General features: G+C 37.5%; 1 protein-coding gene and 1 long non-coding RNA gene across 6 annotated transcripts in view; one reads left to right on the top strand and one right to left on the bottom strand.

Annotated features, from left to right (window-relative positions):
* COL9A1 (collagen type IX alpha 1 chain) overlaps positions 1-21,915 on the bottom strand; it is a 78,569-nt gene that overhangs the window by 8,126 nt on the left and 48,528 nt on the right. For all 3 annotated transcript variants that reach the window (XM_060615863.3, XM_078447048.2, XM_078447047.2), the window contains 9 exons: positions 17,112-17,165; positions 16,415-16,486; positions 15,875-15,910; positions 14,903-14,947; positions 13,537-13,569; positions 9,416-9,562; positions 9,138-9,192; positions 7,340-7,528; positions 777-854 (listed from right to left, as the gene is read on the bottom strand). In XM_060615863.3, the coding sequence (XP_060471846.2) occupies positions 777-854; positions 7,340-7,528; positions 9,138-9,192; positions 9,416-9,562; positions 13,537-13,569; positions 14,903-14,947; positions 15,875-15,910; positions 16,415-16,486; positions 17,112-17,165 (709 nt within the window). The remainder of the gene's footprint in view (positions 1-776; positions 855-7,339; positions 7,529-9,137; positions 9,193-9,415; positions 9,563-13,536; positions 13,570-14,902; positions 14,948-15,874; positions 15,911-16,414; positions 16,487-17,111; positions 17,166-21,915) is intronic.
* LOC144616390 (uncharacterized) overlaps positions 1-21,915 on the top strand; it is a 34,040-nt gene that overhangs the window by 6,537 nt on the left and 5,588 nt on the right. For 2 of the 3 annotated variants that reach the window (XR_013555662.2, XR_013555663.2), the window contains one exon: positions 12,504-13,289. This is a non-coding gene — a long non-coding RNA (uncharacterized LOC144616390). Of the gene's footprint in view, positions 1-12,503; positions 13,290-21,915 lie in introns of those variants that run through there. The other variant, XR_013555664.2, reaches the window with a different exon arrangement.

A 21,915-nucleotide genomic window follows, 5' to 3' on the forward strand; every position in this document is an offset into this window, starting at 1 on the left:
ATGAGTTTGCTGGGAGGCTCCAGGTCACTCATGCTCTCAAACCCAACTGACTTCCCCTGCTATGCTCCTTCTGTGGTTGGGCTTCTAAGTCATTTCCCAGTGGATGAGTGTGTGGCAGCCTGGACCATGGGGACAGAGTAGCCAGTGTGCAAAGAGAGAACAGACGCCCAGTGAGAGAATCCAGGCTCTTCACACAGAGGTGACTTTGTTACCTCAGCCAGCACAGCTGTGATATGTGGCCTGTGCATGGCTCTTTGTGACTATAGGAGTTGGAATGTTCAGGTTTATTTTTTTTGGATATGGATTTCTGGAGGGTCTGGATGTTTGAAACAGGAGCTTTTAAAAGAAAATTTCAGTTACTCCCTGTGCAACATGAATAGTTTGAAAACTTAAAAACTTTTTTGTTGCTCTTTTTGGTTAAAAAATAAACAAAACTATCAGCTAGGCTAAAAATGGATAGGACCTCATTCATTCAGAATTTTCTAGTAAGTGCACTGTGGCTGGACCTTGACACAATTTTTTTAAAAAACATCTGTTCAAGAAATTAATATTTTAAGCCCTGACATATGTTTTCTCATGAGGAACACAGACAGGCATGATTTATAGATCATTTAACTCTTCATTAAAGTTGGTCTTGAAAAATCTGTGCTGGCCATTATTGAGAATTACACGATATGCTTAAGTAATCAAAGAGCAATTCTTTAAAATATTTTCCAGTTCAGACTGCCCACTTGCTACCACTTCCTCAACCTCATGCTGCCATATAACACACTTACCTGGGAGACCCGTAGCTCCGGGCAAGCCCTTAGGACCTCTTCCTGGAGGGCCACGTTCCCCCCTTTCTCCCAAGTCACCTGCATTTCATTAGAGAAATGTTATGTTTCTGTATGTTTATAAAAAGAAAGTTCCATATTTTTAAACCTTAAGCAAACCCAAAATTGAGAGTTTTGTTGCCACAAAACTAGGTTGTAGTAAGTATGTAGCAAGGCAAAAATTGAGTCAATTAATTATATTAAGAGACCCAAGTGGGGGGAAAGCAAATGACCATATTCATAGATGCTGAAAAGACATAGGACAAAATAAAATATGCATTCCTGATACAACATTCAGTAAAATAAGAATCGATGGTTACTTCCCTGACCTGATAAAATATATCTGCCTCAACCCAAAAGCTAGCATCATGCTTACAGGGAAACACGAGAAGCAGTCCCACTACAGACAAAACATTATAGAGATGGGTACTTTATCACTATTAATTGTCATTTGCTTTGAGAGTCAAAAATATCCCTATTTTCAGGTGATATAAGTGTACATCTTAAATCCTTGAAAATCAACTCAAAATCTACTACAAACAATGAGAGAATTCAGTAAAATAGCAAAGCACAAAATTAATATATGAAAATTAGTAGTTTTTACATTTACAAACAACCAGAAATAAGAGGTAATGAAAAAAGATCCCATTTAAAATAGCAATCAAATTAATAACTAGGAATACATTTGATCAGAAACATGCAAATCCAACAAAAAATTAACATCTCTAAAGGATACAAAAGGACTGACAACTGTTCTTAGGTGGAATGACATCATCACAAAAAGGTATGAGTTCTCCCTAAGCTGAAGTTTCATCATGATCTCAATAAAAAGATATTTTTAACCAGAAAAGAGGATTCTGAAGTTTGTACAGAAAAACACATAAGCCAGAGTAGCCACAAAACTCCAAAAAGAAAAGCAACATGAAGGGAATTAATCCTACCACATATTATACCAATTAAAATGGCGTGGTACTGGTACTTGAATAGATAGACCAGTGAAACAGCCCCCAAACAGGCTCCAATACATATAAGAATTTGTTTTGTAATAAATGTGCCATCTTAAGGTGGGAAATAGTCAAACAAGTCAATAAGTGGTCTTGGAAAAAGTGGGTAGCCAACTGGAAAAAAAAAATAAAGTCGAATCTGTTCCTCACAACATGATCTAGGATAAGTTACAAATGGATCAAATATTTAAATGTAATTTAAGAACCAGAAGAAAATAAGGAGAATTATTTTATAACCTCAGATTTGAGTTGGCTTTACTGTCATGATTCAGAATATGAAGGGTTCCTAAAAACAATAAAAAAGGTCAACAACAATAAAAAATGATAATATATAAGCAAGGAAGTCATTAAAAGGAAAAAAATAGCTCTGAAAAATGGAAAATTATCTGACATCACTCTCACAACAAAATAAATGGGAATTAAAAATAACAAGAAAGCTACTTTGAACTATAAGATCAGCAAAAATTCCAAAGTTTAATTAAACATATACTAGCAAGTCTGTGGAAAAATACATTTTTACCTGTTGCTAATAAGACTGAATTGAGGCAGTTTCTTGGAATATCTATCAATATTACAAATGGTAGTACCATTTTACCTAGCAATTCCACTTCTAGGAATTTATCTTAGAAGTACAGAGGTTATATTGTATTTGTACAAAAACGAAATACACAGTGATAGTCACTGCAGCCTTGCTATCATGGTAGAAGATTAGAAACTAACTGTCCATGAAATGGTTAAATACACTATGGTACTTCCACAGAATGGCATACTATGCATCTATGAAGAAGAATCAAGAAGCTCTTTGAAATGATCTCAAGACATAATTGTTCAATGAAAAAAATCAAGGTTCAGATCACTACCAAAGGATAATATGACTTGCCTCTAAAAAGATGTAGGGAAGTATATAATCATATATTGCACCTTATCACTGATAAGGATATGTAGGAAACTAATAAAAGGGATTACCCAATGGGAAGAATAAAGGAAACTAAGCAGATGGGAGACAGGGGTAGGAGAAAAACTCTTCACTAAATATCTTTTAATATATTTTTAAATTCTCAAACAATATAAATTTAGTGTCACCAAAAATAAATTAATGAATTTTCAAAATTTAAAGTGTGCTGTCACAAGTGCCTACATTTCATTTGTGATTATTATTTATAGGGAAAATGCTTTGGACTGCAACCAACCATGTGTATTTGCAAGACAGTTGATTGAATTTGGGGATTCAGCAGCCAGAAAACCAAGTTTCATTAATTATCCTGGCCCCTGCAGAGAAACCTAGAAACTTGGCCTCATTAACAAAGTGCCCTAATACCTTAGTCAACCGGTCCTAACTGACTTTTCCTGCTCCCCATAGAAGGCATTATTCTACTATATCACTGGTACAGTATTATATTATTATTCTACTACTCACTCAGAAGAGGCAGTGGCATTTTGCAGTAAATTCTATATATAATCATTTTTCCAAACATTTGTGTCAGCTCAGCTTCATTCAATATTGTGTCCCATTTATAATAATTTAAAAAACAAAAGCATGTATGCCAAAGTAGTAAAAAAAAATCTAATTATGAAGTGAATGTTTAGTCACCATACTTTGATTTTAGCTGTGAATGTCCTTGTATGAGTATTTTTATCATGAGTCAACTGTATTTCAAAAACAATTTAAATTTATATAAACACGGTATAGGGATCTAGAGCTCAAGTTTAACTCACATTCACGTAAGCTCTTTTTTTATACTCATCATCAACATGGCCTTACTATATTAGGAAGATATGATAATTAGCATTTTAAAAACTAAGAACTTAAGTGCTCTTGTTAACTTAGCAATTTAAATGTCGTATCACTCTAATTCTGGTGGCTTGCAGTGAGAAAAGAGCCAATAAATGTGCCACATTTTCTGAAGATGTGAGATGAAGATTATAAATTAAAATGTAACTTCCACACAGATAGTGAAAGTTAAACACATTCTAGAGCGAAGCCACATCAACTTTAAAATGTCGCTTGCAAGGACTAAGACTGCTGTCTTCATCCTGATGCTGCCTTGCGGTTATTGGTCATAGAAAAACAATTTTTAGAGATGCGCTCTGAGACAGAGCCACACTGTGAGCTGCTGCTACTCCACGGCAAACCGTGTTGCAGCCCGGCTCTGTTATCGCTGGGGTTAATCCACTTCTTCAAACCCCGATCATGTCTCCTTCCGAGATGTACGAAAACCGGCTCAGGGAACTAAAGGTCCACCTTTAATAGCTAGCCTACTGTGTGGAAAAATATATATAAAGAGCTTGTAAAATAAGCTTTACATAAAGTAAGAAGGGAAACATGCACGGTAACAAGAAAAACAGCTCACTGTGAATAGAGTGGCTAACGTGGAAGAAATTCTCTTGCTCCAGAGCTGCTATCTATTTCACTTATTTGAAAGCCATAAGTGATGCTTCAACTCCATGTGAGCAGATTAATACTGAAAAAAGTGCTAGTCACAGTTAACAACGTGTACTTTCTCAAGCCTTCATTTACATATTGACACATCTGTTTGACTCACACTAAAATATCTAAAAACATGTATATGGCCTTACTCCGCAGGACTTAAAATTAATCCAAACCGGGAACATTTAAAAGTAGTATTGACGACATGGAAGATTAATTAATACTAAGCAAAGTGAACATAACGCCAATTAGAAGTCTCCATGTTTCTGCTTGAGTATGTATAAAATGTACATGCAGAAGGGGCCTTGGTCTTAACATGTTAGTGTAGTATCGCATAAAACATGCCAATGAAAACCCAAAAAATATGAACATGATTTAAGATTTGAGTATGATTTCAGGCATATTTCTACCAGCTCCCACTGAAAATGTTTCACTATGTTTTGCAGAGTACTTTTTTAGGGAAAAATGCTTTTATTAAAGGCTTAGCCTGAACTGCTAAAAGCTTTAGTAAAATTTATTTGTTCATTATTTATGTAGTAATATCCTTGGAAAAAGACTCGCAAAGTAATATGGCAGAGCAAGACTCACTGTCCCTTCTTTATTAGTCATGGAAAGAAGGCAGCAGGTGACACTGAAATACATCTCTTCTCTAATTAGCTGAACATTTAAATTTCAAATGGCGAAGTATTTGTTCTCAGGGAAAAACTGATCTGTAACCTTTGGCCAGTGGAACACTATGTGTTTTTAATTAAATATTAGTGTTATACTGGATGTGATAGGACAAGAAAGGTCAAGTCCAGTTACCTGGAATCATACATTTCCAAATTCATGATAGCACTGCTGGATAAAATCTGAGGATAGTACTCCTTTCTTCCCATACCCCAAATTTCAAGACAACTGACAGAAGATGCTGCTTTAAAGGAACCCAGTGACAATAGAGGGATGGAAGGAGGGTGGGGAGAGAAAGTCCTTTAGAAAAAAAAAAGACTGTATCACTTCTAGAGTATAAACTATGTTGTAAATACTGAAGAAAAATTAGGGGGAAGTCCTTTATATGATCAAACTATGCTTAATGAATAAACTTAGTGCTAGAGACATTTTCCAGGTTCCAAATATAGAAATATATTTTTCTTCCCTTCAAAATAAAGTTTATCTGCTAGAGCCAACTCAGCCCAACCCAGCCATAATTCAGTGCTGCTAAGACCTTCCCAGAGAGCTTCCTGAACATTTCACCTTTGTTTCCTGTGGCTCCCAGCCCTCGCTGTACATTAAAATCACATGGGGAATATTTTTAATTCCTGCGGCTCAAACCTATTAAATCAGAATGTCTGAGAATGGGACCCAGCTGTGGGCAGTTTTTAAAGCTCCCCAGGTAATTCCGCTGTGCACCCCAGGCTGAGAAACACAACTTCAGGCAGACTCTACTAGCATAGTAAGTAAACAGACATTCTTATTTCTTAGAAAATAAGATGGAACTTGAGGGGAGTTCTCTTACTAATTCAAAATTAAGTTCTACCCCACATACACAGACTTCCTTTTGGCCAAAGAGAATAGGACTGTGATTTCTACAGCCCCTACAAGGTGTTTCCAGTAGGAAAATGGGTGACTGCACTACACCAGTGCATGTAGCAGCACAGGAATGAATCATCTGGAGGCTTGTTAGAATGCAGACTGCTGGACCCCACCTCCAGAGTCTCTGATTGGATCAGTGGGGTTGGGGTGGGCTAGAGAGCTTGTATTGCAAAGGGGGTCCCTGGTGGTGCCGATGCTTCAGGGAGCACTCTTGCAGAACCGCTGCTCTAAAGGAAACTTACAGGAAAGGCTGAGGAGTCATCTGTGGGCTCTGGTGCAGCTGAACCAACTAAGTCAACAATCCACCGGAGGCAGCAGAGTTCCTTGGAAATTATTAACAGAGTGAATGTGGCCTACCCACAGAGTACCCACTCATGAGTTCCTCAACCAATAGCTAAAAGCAGGACAAAGATGAATGACTATGTGATTCTTTCAAAGAAAATATTCAGTTCTCTTTAAGAAGAGCTCCGAGCTCTCTCCATATTTCATTTTGTCCAGCCCCTTGAAAGCTTGGAAATTGTGCCAGCCTTACAAGAGGTTCCAATTAGGGCTCATTTTTTCACATACAGCAGTGCACATGCCAAAAAAAAAAAAAATCAAATATAATTAACAAAATTGTTCCAGCTGAAAGTGTAGTTAGCCAAATGCATCAGCAATTCATTTATAGATCCAAAAAGGCAGCTTGCTTGCCCTCTGACCATTCACACCATAATATTTATCCCTAATTGGAACACCACCGTTGAAAGAAAAACAAGTCTGTCTCTGATTTCTGATGCCATGCCTTTCTGAAGCTTCCGAGAGAACCGTCGGTCACTCACCATAAGACAGAAATTCCTGATTTTATTCAGCTCTCTCTGTAAATTATCCAAGGCACACACCCACCCAAGCTGACATACTTACTCACCTCAACCAGCAAACACCATCTGAGGCAACCAGTCCTTCTGCAGGTCCTGCTGAATACCTAACACACTCTCACAATCCTATATTTCTGCAAAATACTGATTTTAAAGGCTTAACTTGCTTTTAAATAAAAGGGGAAGAAACAAACTTGTTCACCTTCCCTTAAATGTTAAAGAAGGGGAAAAAGTTAGATTATACCTCAGAGCTGGAAAAAATCCATCACAACTAAATATCCAGTGTCACTTTTTAAAAGAAGAGGGAGGCAGCTTCAGTTCATGATGTAATTTGTCTTATGTCCAAACAAATTTCGTTAGTTTAAGTAACGGATACAAACATTCTAAGGCTGGTTGCCATCTCAGAAGAACTCTACAAGGATTTTAGAGTCTCAAAATAAAAATTAAAAAAGCTGGTTGATCCTTTACAAGATCCTGTAAAATTTATTTTGGACTATGACTGAAGTACTAAAAGTCAAGGGACCTTAATTCTAGTTTTTGGTCTACCGTTGTCATACAGCAAGGTCAAGAGGATGTCATATAATAGTTTTCTGATCTTGGAAAGATGTGTGAATACATCTGAAAAAGGAGAGTGTATGTTCTTTTGTTCCACCTGGGCAAATGACTTACCTTTAGGCCCCCTCAAACCAAGAGCACCAGGGGGGCCTTTAATGCCTGGGAGGCCACGAAGTCCCATCTGGCCTGGGAAACCATTCTCTCCAGGAGGTCCTGGGGGACCAGGGGGTCCAGGCCTCCCAGGGAGGCCAGAGGCTCCTGAGTCCGGTCGCTTGAGACTAGCAGCCATCTCAGCAAGATGCTCTGAAAGATAATAAACAAAACAGCCCATAGAAGTCAGAAGCATGAAAGTGACTCAAATGATAAAAGGGGTATTTCAAGTGTCTTTTTTTCTAAATGTGTCCCCAGAGCTTCAAAATTGGTGGCGAGAAGTGAATAAAGTTGGATCATTTTTGCATGGACTTTCTGCCAAGAGGCTTCACTGGTGCTGTTTTATTCAGCTCTCCCTGGATATATTTGGTCCTGCTGTTTTGAGACAGGGGAGGGGGGCGGGGTGAGAAAAAAAAAAAAAAAAAACAGCAAGTCTTTCTGATGGGTATTGTGCTAGAAGGAAGAGTATGTCACCTGAGTCCTGGCTGGTTATCTGAAAAGCCAGGATGGGAAGAAAATGAATTTCTTAACATAGGTAGAAGTGGATATCCAGAAGCTTTTGAAAAGCCAAGGACATTGTCCAGAATTAGCATTGAGACGGTAGTTGAGACCTAGCCCCACAGTTTTAGTTTGAAGATATTGAGTAACCTAAAATATCCTGAGCATTCACAACTTCTTATAGATTCCCCTCTCAAAAGTTTTTTCATGCTTAGAATAGACAACAGACATTAAAAATAGCTTGCTTCCTGGGAATGTTCATAGTCTGTCTTAAAAATTAATAACTGTGTGGGCTTTTTCAGGAACCATTAAATAGATTAAGAATCATCCACTAAAATGATGAAGAATAAGAAATCTTTCCTATGAAAAGACTCTATGGGAAATATGCCAGTATAATGTTTTTTTTAAGGTGTGAAGGAGATTATGATTTGGAAACAAATTCCTAACCAACATTTTAAAATTGTTTAAATGTGAACATTCTAGTTTGCCTTATGTAAAACTTAACATAAAATTATAATTTTCTTGAGATATATAAAATTGAAATATTCTTTTAAGATTAAGTGTCTGCAATGAAGAGACTTATATTGGATTTCAAATATAGAGTGACAATTTCATTCTGGGAAAGCTCTACAAGTCTACCAGACAAATTAGGCTATCTCATGAGCATACAAAAGAAGAGTATCACGACAGAATTGGTTCCAACCAGAATAAGTTAATTATTTGTTAGAAGGCCTCCGTGTTATAGGATCTCCCAAGTTTCTTTGTCCCCAGTTTCCTTTGCTATGTGACTTTAGAACTAGACCATTTCTGAAAGAGCTATGACAGACAACTGCTGTAGCCAGAGATGAATTTAGACAAAGGTTAGCAAAGTAAAAATATATCACCATTTTAGTAAAATACTAGTTATTAATTTTCTACCTATGTTATACATGAGTGGAGATAATGTCCTTATGCTTCTTATGGGCATGAAGACTGTCAATTATTTCACATATAAGCTACACAAAGAGCCAAGGTCAGTGCCGTATACACTAAGTAGTAGGATGTTAAGGAGGGGGAAGGATACCTGAGAATTTGTGTTCCAAAGGGGGAAAAAAGTGTGTGTGTGTGTGTGTGTGTGTGTGTGTGTGTGTGTGTGTGTGTAACCTTTTTTTTTTTCAGGCTATAAGGTTTTGTGTGGCAACAAACTGGATAAAACAGTATTAACATTATTCAAGATCTCCCACCTTTAAAGCAAACAAAAGTCAAGACATTATGATTTATTTACCTTGCATGACTCTCATGCAAACCTGCTTTATGTGCTGATCTGTTGGTGCTCTACCCTGGGACAGAAAAAAAAGACGGTTTGTAAACAGAACCATAAAGAAGACATTGTTAAATGGTAACCTGACAGACTCGGCAAGTGACCAGGTGGCTGGATTTACAAGAGAACCCACCCACACTGCTGAGGAGCTCGAGTCTGGGCCAGCCTGGCTCCCCACCCCCCTTCTGGTGCTGTGAGACTAAGTCTCCAACAGGAAACCCTGGGGACTGTCCGCCACTCACTGGAGGGCCCTGGATGCCAGGCAGGCCGGTGGCACCCTGCTCTCCCTGCACGCCTCGCGGTCCAGGCGGTCCTCGCGGTCCTTCCACTCCGGGAAGCCCCCGACTGCCTTCAGGCCCCCTCAAGCCAGGCTCCCCAGGGTTACCCACCTAAAACACAATGGCACGTTAAAAAACCAGGGCTATCCACAAGTAATGTTCTGCTTCGTGTTAATACAAGACTTACATGAAATTTGGGGTTTGCTTACATTTTATCTCCCAAGAGGTATTTGCTCAGAGGTTACAAATATGCTGCTCTGAGAATTCCAGTCTCTGAGAATTCCAGTCTCTAAGAATTCCAGTCAAGTAAAGCTTTTCAAAATCTTTCTTTTTGGTAGAGTTACTATTTCAAAATACTCATTGAAATAATATATTTAAAACCACATTTTTTTATACTTTAAGCCACTTCCTAAGAACAAGTTAGTTGTTAACAAGACTTATTCATTTTTTGGTCACAAAAAGGCCACTGACTTCCTACAAGACAGGTTACTTTGTATGTCACCAATACAGAAAGCATAAAATAAAGATACTTCCAAGAACGTAAGTTATTTAGCTTTATAACATTCTGGAGAATTTAAAGAAGCCAAATGTATCCAGGAATTCTAAAATACTAACATTAACTAAATACATTTAAAATGCTGCACCTAACACTAATACATTTAAAATGCTGGAACAAAAAAAAAAAAAAATGAGTCCATAATTTATTGAAGTATTGAGGAAGTTAAAAATCTAAATACTAAAGAAGTTGAAAAATAAACTATTTCCTTAGCACAAAAGCATATAACAGTTTTTTTTCTGAAAGCAGACCACTAAAAGCATTTTTTAAAGTTCCCATCTACAATAACTGCTTTAAAAGAGGCTAAATTAATTCACTTTCTGTTAAGTTCCCTGTGGTAGAGTTTATGGCATACTAGTTAGTTACAATGTGCCATTGTTTACAGAATAAGAATGAGAACATAAAAGGACAGGAGGCATTAAGGAATGCTAGTGCTCACTATAAAGTTCATAAAACAACTTAACCCTGCTTCCTTTTCATATGCGACATTCACCTAGAAAGAGCCAACTTTTTTAAACCTTCAAACATTGTAAGGAAGGGAGAAGGTGGTGAGGCAGGGCTTTCACTAGACACATCTGAATACAGCTCAGCAAGTGTGCCTTTTCCAATCTTTCTTTATGAAAAAATGATACTCATCTAAGTCAACCTGTCAGAATTGCTTCTATGATGAAATTATGGCTTAAAGACTTCCTGAAAGACAGTGTCAGCAGAGAGAACAAAGGATGTGCTCTGAAGGGTTGGGAATTGTCAAATGACTACAATGCAAAACTTTAACAGCTTCTAAAACTACCCAGAGGAGAAGCCAAAGTGAGTCTGGAAGTGCACTAAAGAACTGGCAGGGAACAAAGGAAACCAACTCAAAGTCCATCATCTTGTTGACAATGTCCGAAATACTTCTGGAACAAGAGACAGGACGTTTTGATGAAGAGATCAAGGGCCAACATGGCTAAGGCATCACAAGGGTCCTGGGTCTTTGGAAAGAATCCTTCAATTGAATAGTGGTATGCCAAAGTAGAAACTGGTGTACAGACTTCACCTACTTATCAGGTTGTCTATGCTGACATCACTGAGGAAGGTGAAGTGTGTCTGCTCATAATTATTTCCCCATTCTGGGACAACACACTTCAGCTGCATCAGTATTACATGGGTGGTGTCAGACAAGAGGGGTAGGAAGGGAGGTGATAAATCAAGAGTTAACTCCCAAATTTAAATGAGACTCATTTTGATCACTGCATTGTTCACTCACTTTTTCCTTTTATAACCAGAATTCTTACCATTGAACATTACTGATTATTTCTAGAGAGGGAAGTAGGATTTCTTTTTTTTTTATTAACTTGTTTTATTTTTTATTTTTTAAAATTTATATCCAAATTAGTTAGCATATAGTGAAACAATGATTTTGGGAGTAGATTCCTTAATGCCCCTTACCCATTTAGCCCATCCCCCTTCCCACAACCCCTCCAGTAACCCTCAGTTTGTTCTCCATATTTATGAGTCTCTTCTGTATTGTCCCCCTCCATGTTTTTATGTTATTTTTGTTTCCCTTCCCTTATGTTCATCTGTTTTGTCTCTTAAAGTCCTCATATGAGTGAAGTCATATGATTTTTGTCTTTCTCTGACTAATTTCACTTAGCATAATACCCTCCAGTTCCATCCACATAGTTGCAAATGGCAAGATTTCATTCTTTTTGATTGCAGAGTAATACTCCATTATATATAAAAGCTTTTACCACATCTTCTTTATCCATTCATCCATCAATGGACATTTGGGCTGTTTCCATACTTTGGCTATTGTTGATGGTGCTGCTATAAACACGGGGTGCATGTGTCCCTTCGAAACAGCACACCTGTATCCCGTGGATAAATGCCTAGTAGTGCAATTGCTGGGTCGTAGGGTAGTTCTATTTTTAGTTTTTTGAGAAACCTCCATACTGTTTTCCAGAGTGGCTGCACCAGCTTGCATTCCCATGAAGTAGGATTTCTATTACGAAGTCCTACCAAGGTTTACTCTATGTTTTTGTCAAGCGTAAGATATTTCTGTCAAAGATTCTTAGGCATAAAGATGTTACTTGAAGCTTGAGACTATCAATGGTGTTTAGAGGCAGTATGTAAACAGGTGACCTAATACTTTTTAATTCACGTGTATGTAAAGAGCCCAGAGCTGGCACTGTAACCAAGTCTGGGAGGGAGGGTCCTCTGGGGGAAAGTCTGGCTCGGGATGGGGCTAACTGCTTAGGCAGGAGGTAGGTGTTCTAAGGAAAGAGGAAGAGTGTTTCAGGCTAGGAGAACAGCACAAGGCATTACACAGCATGCCAAGCAAAAAGCACTGCAAACAGATGAACTTCCAGAGAGGTAGAGGTGAGGTTGGCAAGGCAGAGTCCACTTTATCCAAGACTTGTATATTTTGCTCAATGTCTGATTTTATTCTACCAAATGTTATTCCTGAAGGGTTTATGCAGAGGAGGGATTAATACTGGGGTTTATATTTTTATCTAGATGACACTGGCTGCTATGAGGATAATGTGTTGTACGGGACAGAGAACAGTGGAGATTCCAGAAATAGGAGGGACAAAAAGATAAACCAGAAGCTGGTGGTGGCGGCATTTGAGGTTAGAGTCTGAGCTTCATCTTTTCTCCTTATACTCTTTTAAAAATTTCTTTGTATTAGATGTGCATTCCTTTCAAACTAGCAAATCACCCCAGGTTTGCTGGTTTCTGTAACTGGTTCTACTAGTCTTGTTGTAATAATTGGTTCTATTATTGGTTCTATAATTCTGAATACATATAATCTCTAAGGACATCAGTTTAGTTTCTGTAAAATGATGAATGAGATGATCATTTTCTAGCTTTAATAATTGTCTGTTATATTTTCTTATGCATTATGACTTTGTTACTTCCCCAACTAGAACACACAGGAGATTGATAAAATTACTGAAATATTTGCAATGGTAAGACTGCCAATGAAATTTATTTATACTCTTATCACCACAAAGGACAAGTCAGTCCTTTTAAAATGACCCATTTGGGGCACCTGGGTGGCTCAGTCGGTTGAACGTCCGACTTCGGCTCAGGTCATGATCTCGTGGTTCACGGGTTGGAGACCCACATTGGGCTCTGTGCTGACAGCTCAGAGCCTGGAGCCTGCTTCAGATTCTGTGTCTCCCTCTCTCTCTGCCCCTCCACTGCTCATGCTCTGTCTCTCCTCTCTCTCTCTTTCAAAAGTAAATAAACATGAAAAAAATGACCCATTTGTGAAAGAAATTACCATGTATTCTTATTGAGCCACTTATGAAAAAAACTTCCTTCAGAGTAGTTAGTTCAAAAGGTAGATCCATTTACATTGTTGTGAGGTATTTTTTTTTCCTTTGGATGAATCCATTACTCGAATAAATTTAGACATTAATTTCCTTGAAGGTAAGTCCTTTAAGAATTGAATTTTATAGAGTGATTTCATAAAGCAGAGTATTGCATTTTCTGTAGTTTTATTGATATTTTTATTTTTTATACCATTATTGTTCATTGTACTTACAGATCCCTTTGGCCCAGGTAATCCTATATCTCCCTAAATCAATAAAAAAATTATATTAGAACAATGCATTCACAGTTGATAGTCTACTAAAAACATTTCAAAGCTTATTGTGCTGCTGAAATCTACAGAAAACTATGAACAGATGGACCCTGGCACTACAGAAAAACATTAGATTCAAAATTTGGATTCTAGTACCAGTTCCACTACTTAACTGTGTGACCCTCTGTGAGCTTTATAACCTCCTAGCCTTTGGCTAACCTGTTAAATAACAGGGTTGAATCAGAACTTTACAAGGCCCCAACTAGACCTAAAATGCTAGGTGTGAGAATTAAAACGTGTAAGTCAAAAGATATCAAACTAGCATGCTATTTCAAAACACAGTAGACATTTAAACCTGATGACTTCATTTTTGAAATTCTAACAGTGTTTTAAAACTTATCCCCAAAAGTCTATCAAACCAAATATGAATGGTTTTATGCTTAAAAAATAAAACTTAGAAATCTCCCACCCCTAATTCTAGATGTGAATTCAGCTCAAGTTTTAGCACATCAGTTCATTTCCACTACAAAACAGAATGACTTAAAACATCCTCTTAGCCCATAAAATGAAAAATTATAACAGAAAATAAAATTAAAATAATCCCTTTTCAAATTTACTTAATAGAGAGCTTTGCCTAATTTAGATGCTACATTTATATTAGCTCTAAATCCTGATAATCTGAATAAAACATTACTAGAATTTTTTCCTGCACTAAGTGCTCTCTGGAACTATTTTATGAGAAATCTGTTACCACTCCAAAGGACCAAACGTAAGTTTTCACATTAGGTCATGTTAGATTGTGTCAAAACTATAGAGATGTGCCAGCAGATCTCGCAGTTCTTGCAATAAAGATAATTTTTTCTCATTCTTAACTGCCTTCCTGGAGATTTAGCAGCAGCATCCTCTGGAGATGGAGGTCACTTCTTTGGAAGGTTTTAGACTACAGAGAATACCTACAGTCACACTTGTGAGCCACAGCTTTGTAACCCTAATAAAATTAATTTTGTTTCCATGATAGGCACTATTCACAGACTTTCTACAGTCCTATAAGAATCACTTGGAATGTCTAGGTGTAAAGCCACAAGAAAATTCACCACCTATAAGAGAATACTTTATTCTCCAAAGGCTTAAGGCCAGGTCTATCAGTTTTGGGGTTTCCCCTGTGCTTTACTTGATCTTGGCTGCAGTCTTGGGAAGTCATTAGTTTATGTAAGAAACATTGTAGCCACTGTAGAAGTCAGCAAGTGACAGTAGCAAAGAAAAAATATGTTTCTAATACAATTAGAAATCAGTACAGCTCATCATTAACCAGAACAAAATGTCTTACAAGTTCACCCCTTTCTCCTGCTTCTCCTTCTTCACCAGAGGAACCCTAAAAATTAAGATTAAAAGTCACAATTTGAATTCTCAGTTCCTTGCCTCAGTTTTAACCAGTCAACATGGATAAGCATTCCTAAGTGCCCACAGTGCCCCCTGGATCATGCAGAAATACAAAATGCTCCCAATGGCTTCTCAATCTGTCAGTGGCTAGTCTAAATCAGAAGAGAGCCTAGAGAAAAGATAGAAGGTGAGGTTGAGTTTCTTCTAAACTTAAGGATTAATTATTGTATCCAGCAATTTTAAAATTAGGTACTCCTTGGGGCACCTGGGTGGCTCAGTCGGTAAGTGTCTGACTCTTGGTTTCAGCTCAGGTCTTGTCTTGATCTCATGATTTCATGAGTTCAAGCCCCACATCGTGCTCTGTGCTGACAGCATGGAGCCTGCCTGGGATTCTCTCTCCCTATCTCTCTACCCCTCCCCCACAAACTGTCTCTATCTCTCTCAATATAAATAAACTTTAAAAAATAAATAAGTAAATAAAATTAGGTATTCCTTGAAAAAAAAAGGCTTTCACTGTAGAAAAAGGAACCCAGAAAAAGGATTAATTATAATTCATGTTCATAATTTATTTGTTAAAGTCTTGATACAGAAGAACTCAAAATATGATGATGTGGCTATAGAAGGCTCTATCAGTTACAAGTAAACCAATCCTGTGAATCAGAGCCAGGGACACTCTTTTCATAGGAAGGACAATGTGTGGTCTTGGAGGCAGAGCCATCATCAGCTCCAGCTTATTGAAGTAGTAGATAAGGTTACAGACAAAACTAAATTCTAGCTTTCACACACTATGAAGCACATTGAGCAAAACTGCTAGCCTCCATCTTTTTATTCACACCATAAACCAGCCAGTGCCCCCTGCTGGTGAGGTACATTAATATGCATTACTCACTGCATCTCATATTCTTCTGATTGGACCCACCTGTTCACCCTTTGGACCAGGTTCACCAACTGCTCCCTGTATTGAATAAAATATAATACTTTTTCAATATTTTGAGATAATTCAACTACATAATTTCAAATGAACCAACTTCCCATATCAGGCTGGCAGACAAGGACACATATGAATGATGTGACAGACGAGGTCTTGCTCCTCTCCTCACAACCTAACAACAGTCAGGTGAGACCTGGAGAAACTGACAGTTGTCCAAAAGCTGAAAACTTGGGGTGTTCTCTGTTCACGCCCACATAAACCTGACTGGTAGGAATGTAAATTTAAAACTAAACAGGAAGTATGATTACAACTGAAATTTTTACTTTTCTCAACTTTCGTTTTTTCCTTCTGAGAAATTATTATGTTAGATTTCTTTTGCTTCTTGATCCCAACTCTCAGTAATTTAGGATGCCTCTCTTGATCACTGCCTATGATCATTGCTATAAAAATCTCCACGTGCCAAACACACAGCTTGGTTTCTCATAGTAAAAATGAAAACATAAGGAACTTTTTGGAGGGCTGGCTTACCCTGTCACCTTTCATTCCAGGAAGTCCAGGGGGGCCAGGCAAGCCAGGGAGGCCAGGACTACCCAGAGAACCCTGAAAAACAAACACAGAATCTCCCAAATCAGTGTTACTGCAACACCGCAAGCATGCAAGGCAGACACAACCTCGGGTGTGTTGACTCCTGTCTAAAATAAATGTGCTGTGGTTGGTATAGCTCTGCTCCTCAAATCTGCCTCTCTCCCACAGTCTAAGGAAGAAATAGGCGAGTCCCTCCACCCGCTCTGTCCCACCTCTGAGGTCCTCAGTTCCCAGGTTTGCGCTCCCCCCCCTCCAACAGTGGGCTCTTTCAGTGGAGCCCGTGCAATGGTAGTGCTTCTCTGGCTGTGTAAACAAGCCTACTCAGAGAAGTCAAAGGCAGCATTCACACATTTCTCTTCAATTTCAAGAACAGCCAGAGGCCAAATGTAGCACTTCGTGTCTCTCCTCGTTTCAAAATGTATGCTACAGTCCACACTGATTCAAACACCCTCTGGGGGTATCCTAGATATAATGTGAAATTCCGCATTTACATTTTCACACATTCACAGCACAGTAGAAATCAAGCAAGGATGATTAAATCACTCTTCGCACATTGTTTTTCTCTCCTTGCTTATTTTTACAAGTTGACCATGTTTTGTATGAAGCGTATAAACTGCTGGAGACTGGAAATATTACTCACCAGTTTACCTGGTGGTCCTGGGGGTCCCACTGGTCCTATTTCACCTCTGCTGCCCTGGAAAAACACAAACATGACTGTCAACTGGACAGTTTGCCAGAACTCAAATGCTTAATTACTATGTCAATAAAATAACATTCTGCTTAGGTTTTTGTTTAAATATAAAAGTCATCAAAGTATTCTCCCCAAGTTCAACGTTGTTACATAAAATGCCCACAGCCTCCCCACTATTCATCCTTCAGTGAATGTGTTAACTGTTCATTGTGATTACAAACCATTAGATAAGAATGATGTCTGATACATCCATGTGAAATGACAATTAGTAATTTTCAGCATCTAAGTCACACTATAACTTATATTATGGCTATTTGTGTATATGTTTTATCCTCTCATTTAGATTATGTGCCCTTGAGGTATAGGTATATTAATTTTGAATTCCGCAGAATGCCTAAACACAGAGTAAATTTCAGGTCTACGGTACATTTTAATGCAGCGTCTGGTGAAAGATCTTGAACCACAAAAGAGTGAAAAAAGAGAAACAGGACAGGGATGTTTATCTTTAAGTTACTAATGCAACTTCAAAAAGAGATAATAGAAATTTACAAAGTTTCTGACATACAAAATTCTTTGTTCTACACATTCTTGTTCTAAACATATCTTAAAAGATTAAATAAACTTTGGAAAGTACAATTTATAATGAAAATGCACCAAAAGCAACATTTCATTTTCTGAGCCAACTTCAATTTTTTATTTGAAACTCTAAGCCTTTTGAGAAAAGGAGACATGAATTCTTCAATTTCTTTCCCCAAGAACCTCATACAGTTTTATGCAGTCTGATAAACGTTTATTTTGAACACATATTCAACTAAACTGAACACAAGGCTATTGGATAAATAATCACATTTCCTGGGCGGTATAAATAAAAATGAAAGTAGTCTTTTGACTTCATTTTACTTTAAAATGACACAAAAACTTCATATTAATTTTTGGTATTTATATATTTTTTAATGTTTATTTATTTTTGAGAGAGAGAGTGTGCAAGCAGGGGAGGGGCAGGGGGGGCGCAGAGGATGACAGCAGAAAGCCACATTCAGGGCTCAAACTCACCAACCGGGAGAACATGACCTGAGCCAAAGTTGGATGCTTAACCAACTGAGCCACCCAGATGCCCCTTTGATATATATAAATGCTTCTGCTAAGATTATCCTGATCTGGCCCATATACTATTCATTTATCTATAATTTGAACTAAGTGTCAAGATCTATCATCATTCTGAATTTCCAGGTTTTTTTAAAGGATTAAGAAATGTTTGCTAAATTACAGATCTCTAGCTTGGAGCTATAATTAAGTGGCAGTTGTTTCAAATGAATTACAGGTGATTTAAATGAAAAGCTCTTAAATACTTTATAAAAAATGTTTATATAAGCAGCTTGTCTAGGATATAAGTTTGTATGGTACATTAGCCCTTAACCCTTGTGAGCAGCTTAGAAGCCTGAGGCAGCGACCTTCGAGTATGGGCACTGGAAACATGTAAGAAACCAGCCACTGTGATAGATTCTATCCATATATAAATATAAATATAAATATAAATATAAATATAAATATAAATATAAATATAAATATAAATATAAATATAAATATAAATATAAATGTAAATATAAATATAAAAGACTGGATTCCATCCCATTAATTTAGCCCAGCACTTGAAAGTTCAAGACAGATTTTCTTCAGTATGTCTGTTCTGCTGGCATTTTCAATAATTTCTGAACTGCATCATGATTAAGATCCTAAATGTCATTGGGCTAACATGACTTTAATTCACAGAATAATTAATAGTCATCAGTGGGAAAACTAATTAATGATATCAGAAGAGGAAAGCAGTTCTTGACACAAACTCAAGTATTCACTTCTAAATAAGTGAACCATTATGCCAAAATAAAGATGATTGATGTACTTTTTTTCTCTTTCACAAACCAAAGGGCTAAGTTAAAATAGAGGATTATATAACTTTTCATTTCTTTCTTGTAGGGATTATTTTTCCAAAGACAAATATTTTTCTCTGCTGGTATCTTATTTTTTCTGTCTTTCGGGAGCTCTTATTAGTCAATTCGTAAGTGTTTTCCAGCTGCTGGCAGGACTTTGGCAACACGTATGAATGGCTCAGAACCCCAGTGTAGACAGTCTGTTCTGCTGAACTTCTACACCCACGAGCTCAGCACACCCAGAGGACTAGACTAGGACTAGAGGATCAGTAAAATTACAAGCATTTTTCAGCATGTGTTACTCGTTTTTATTTCTCTTCCACCCTTTAAATTCTTGGTCATATTATTTTATTTTTTTAAGAGATTAATTTTATTTATTTTATTGAGAGAAAGAGAGCATGAACACTTAACTGACTGAGCCACGCAGGTTCTTGGCCATTTGAAACATAGGTATTTCTATAGAAATCATCTCAAGTTTGACAAAGGTGATGTTTATTTTCACACAACAATGACCAAGCAGTTACAAATAGAGTGTTAGGACAAGATTTTCTGATGGCCATTCTTACGATTTCTATGTATTCTAAAAACATTTTCTAAGTTCTAGAATTTCACCTGTGAGTAAGATGAACATGAGTATTCAAAATATAAATAGTAATCTTTAAAAACATAGATTAAACACATGTTGTAGGGAGCAATTAACCATGACCTTGGAACCACAGGTGTGCTAAATAAATGTAAACCTCCTGTTTTTCAAAAGCTGTGGTGATTACCATATTCTCAGATGAGGTCAAGGGAGACTGGTAGGAATATGGCTTTTCTGCTCAGTGGCTAATATTTACAAACCCTGTGACAACAAGAGTTCTGATTTGTAACAAGAAAAAAATTGTAAGGGACCAGAAAAAAAGGCAGAACCCTACCATTAAAAAAAAAATGAGGAACATTAAAAGGCTTTATTTTTCTCTTGGATGCTCGGTGCCACCATATATATCTCCAATATGTTCAGACACATCTGCCAACTCCTCCCTATTTAAGAAGCCAATCAATGCTTTAAAAAAGATGCAGACCCTCTACCAGTGATTCCCAACTATGGCTGTGCATTAGAATCCCCCAAAGAGTGTTTTAGAAATATAGTTCCCTTGGGGTGCCTGGGTGGCTTAGTCGGTCGAGTGTCTGACTCTTGATTTCGGCTCAGTTCATGATCTAACAATTCATGGGATTGAGCCCTGCATCAGGCTCTGCACTGATAGCATAGAGCCTGCTTGGGATTCTCTCTCTCCCTCTCTCTGTCTCTCTCTCTCTCTCTGCCCCTCCCCCATGCTCACATACACACATGCTCTCTCTCTTTGTCTCTTAAACTAAATAAACACTAAAAGAACTATATTTCACCAGACATCTTCCACCACTCCATCTCCCTGCTCCTCCTTCTGCTTCCCTCCTCCTTGCTCCCATATATTCTTATTTTGTAGTTCTGAGGTAAGACCCAGGAATCTGTGTGGATTCATGTCATATTTGTTTGTCTTCACCAGCTTTACGTAAACTTTTGTTAAATGCTCATTATGAAAATTCCATAAACACCAAAATTTTAAATTTGCTAAATATGCCTTGTACCATTAGAATCTGGCAAGCTAACTTCAAATGAAAACCATCCTGCAGAGCCTTGACTAGAGCTGGCAAGGTACTGGAGATGAGGCCACAGGCACTGAGCCCCACTGCCAGGTCCTGACCCTGCTGTGCATCAGCCAACTCCAGGCTCATAACTTCACCTCTCGGTGCCTCGGTTTCCTTACCTATGAAGTGGGGATAAAAGCGGTACCTATCTCATAGGGTTTTTGAGAGGATTGAATAGATACATAAAGCACTTAGAACAGTGTCTGGCTCATAGTAAGCACTGTAAACATTAGTTACTGTTTTTATCCAAGATTTTACCCAAGGCCTAAAGAAATCAGTCAAAATTATGTTTTTTAATCAAATGTTTAATTAAATTGTTCTTTGCGTTTCAAATCTCCCATTTCTTTGAGTGTAAAAATTGCTCTTGGAAAAAAAAAAGTCTGCAATCTTCATTTCTCTAGTTTCTATCAAGACCATTAACCACCGAGAAGGCGCCTTCTTTATAAATAAATACTGGGAGCTGTTTTGTAAAACTAATTTCAATAAATACAGACAAATTATTCCACTTGGAACTCTCCCTTTTAAAATAGAGCTACGAGACTTTTAAAATATTATGGAAAAATCTATTTCATTATACTGATGTTATCATACTTATTTTGCAAAAAAAAAATTCTGGATTTTATTCCATTGTCCTCTAGATTTTGATGGTGGTTGCATTTGCCTGATTACCGAAAATGCTAACTAGATGAAGAATGAACATTATTCTTAGTACTATGCTAATTTTGGAAGCGAGAAATTATAAATCATTATACTTAGTCTGGAGTATATACTTAAGTGCCTCTCTCTGGGAAAAAGGATGCTGATTAACCCAGAAGATCAATTATGATTTCTACAGATTGTTGCTTTTACAAAACCATTTTCATAGTAATATTAGAAGATGTTATTAGTCCTAGTGCAATGGTAATTTTTAGGTTTGCCACAAAGATATTTTAAAAATCTATTCAATTTTACAGCATTGTATAGTTTTATTTCTCTCTGGTGTAGGTTTAAATATTCTTGCACACATGGAGGCAGATCAAAATCTATAACCACCACAGCTGCTTCACAAATTATTGACAGGGATAATATTCCATGGCCTGGGTGGCACAGGAAGGCAGTTTCGACCATTCGACAACACACCATATGGGGACCTCTGTGACCAGAGCTGTTTACGATAG

This window comes from Panthera onca, chromosome B2 (assembly GCF_046562875.1).
Source record: "Panthera onca isolate mPanOnc1 chromosome B2, mPanOnc1 haplotype 2, whole genome shotgun sequence".
In the NCBI taxonomy this organism is placed as follows: Eukaryota; Metazoa; Chordata; class Mammalia; order Carnivora; family Felidae; genus Panthera; species Panthera onca.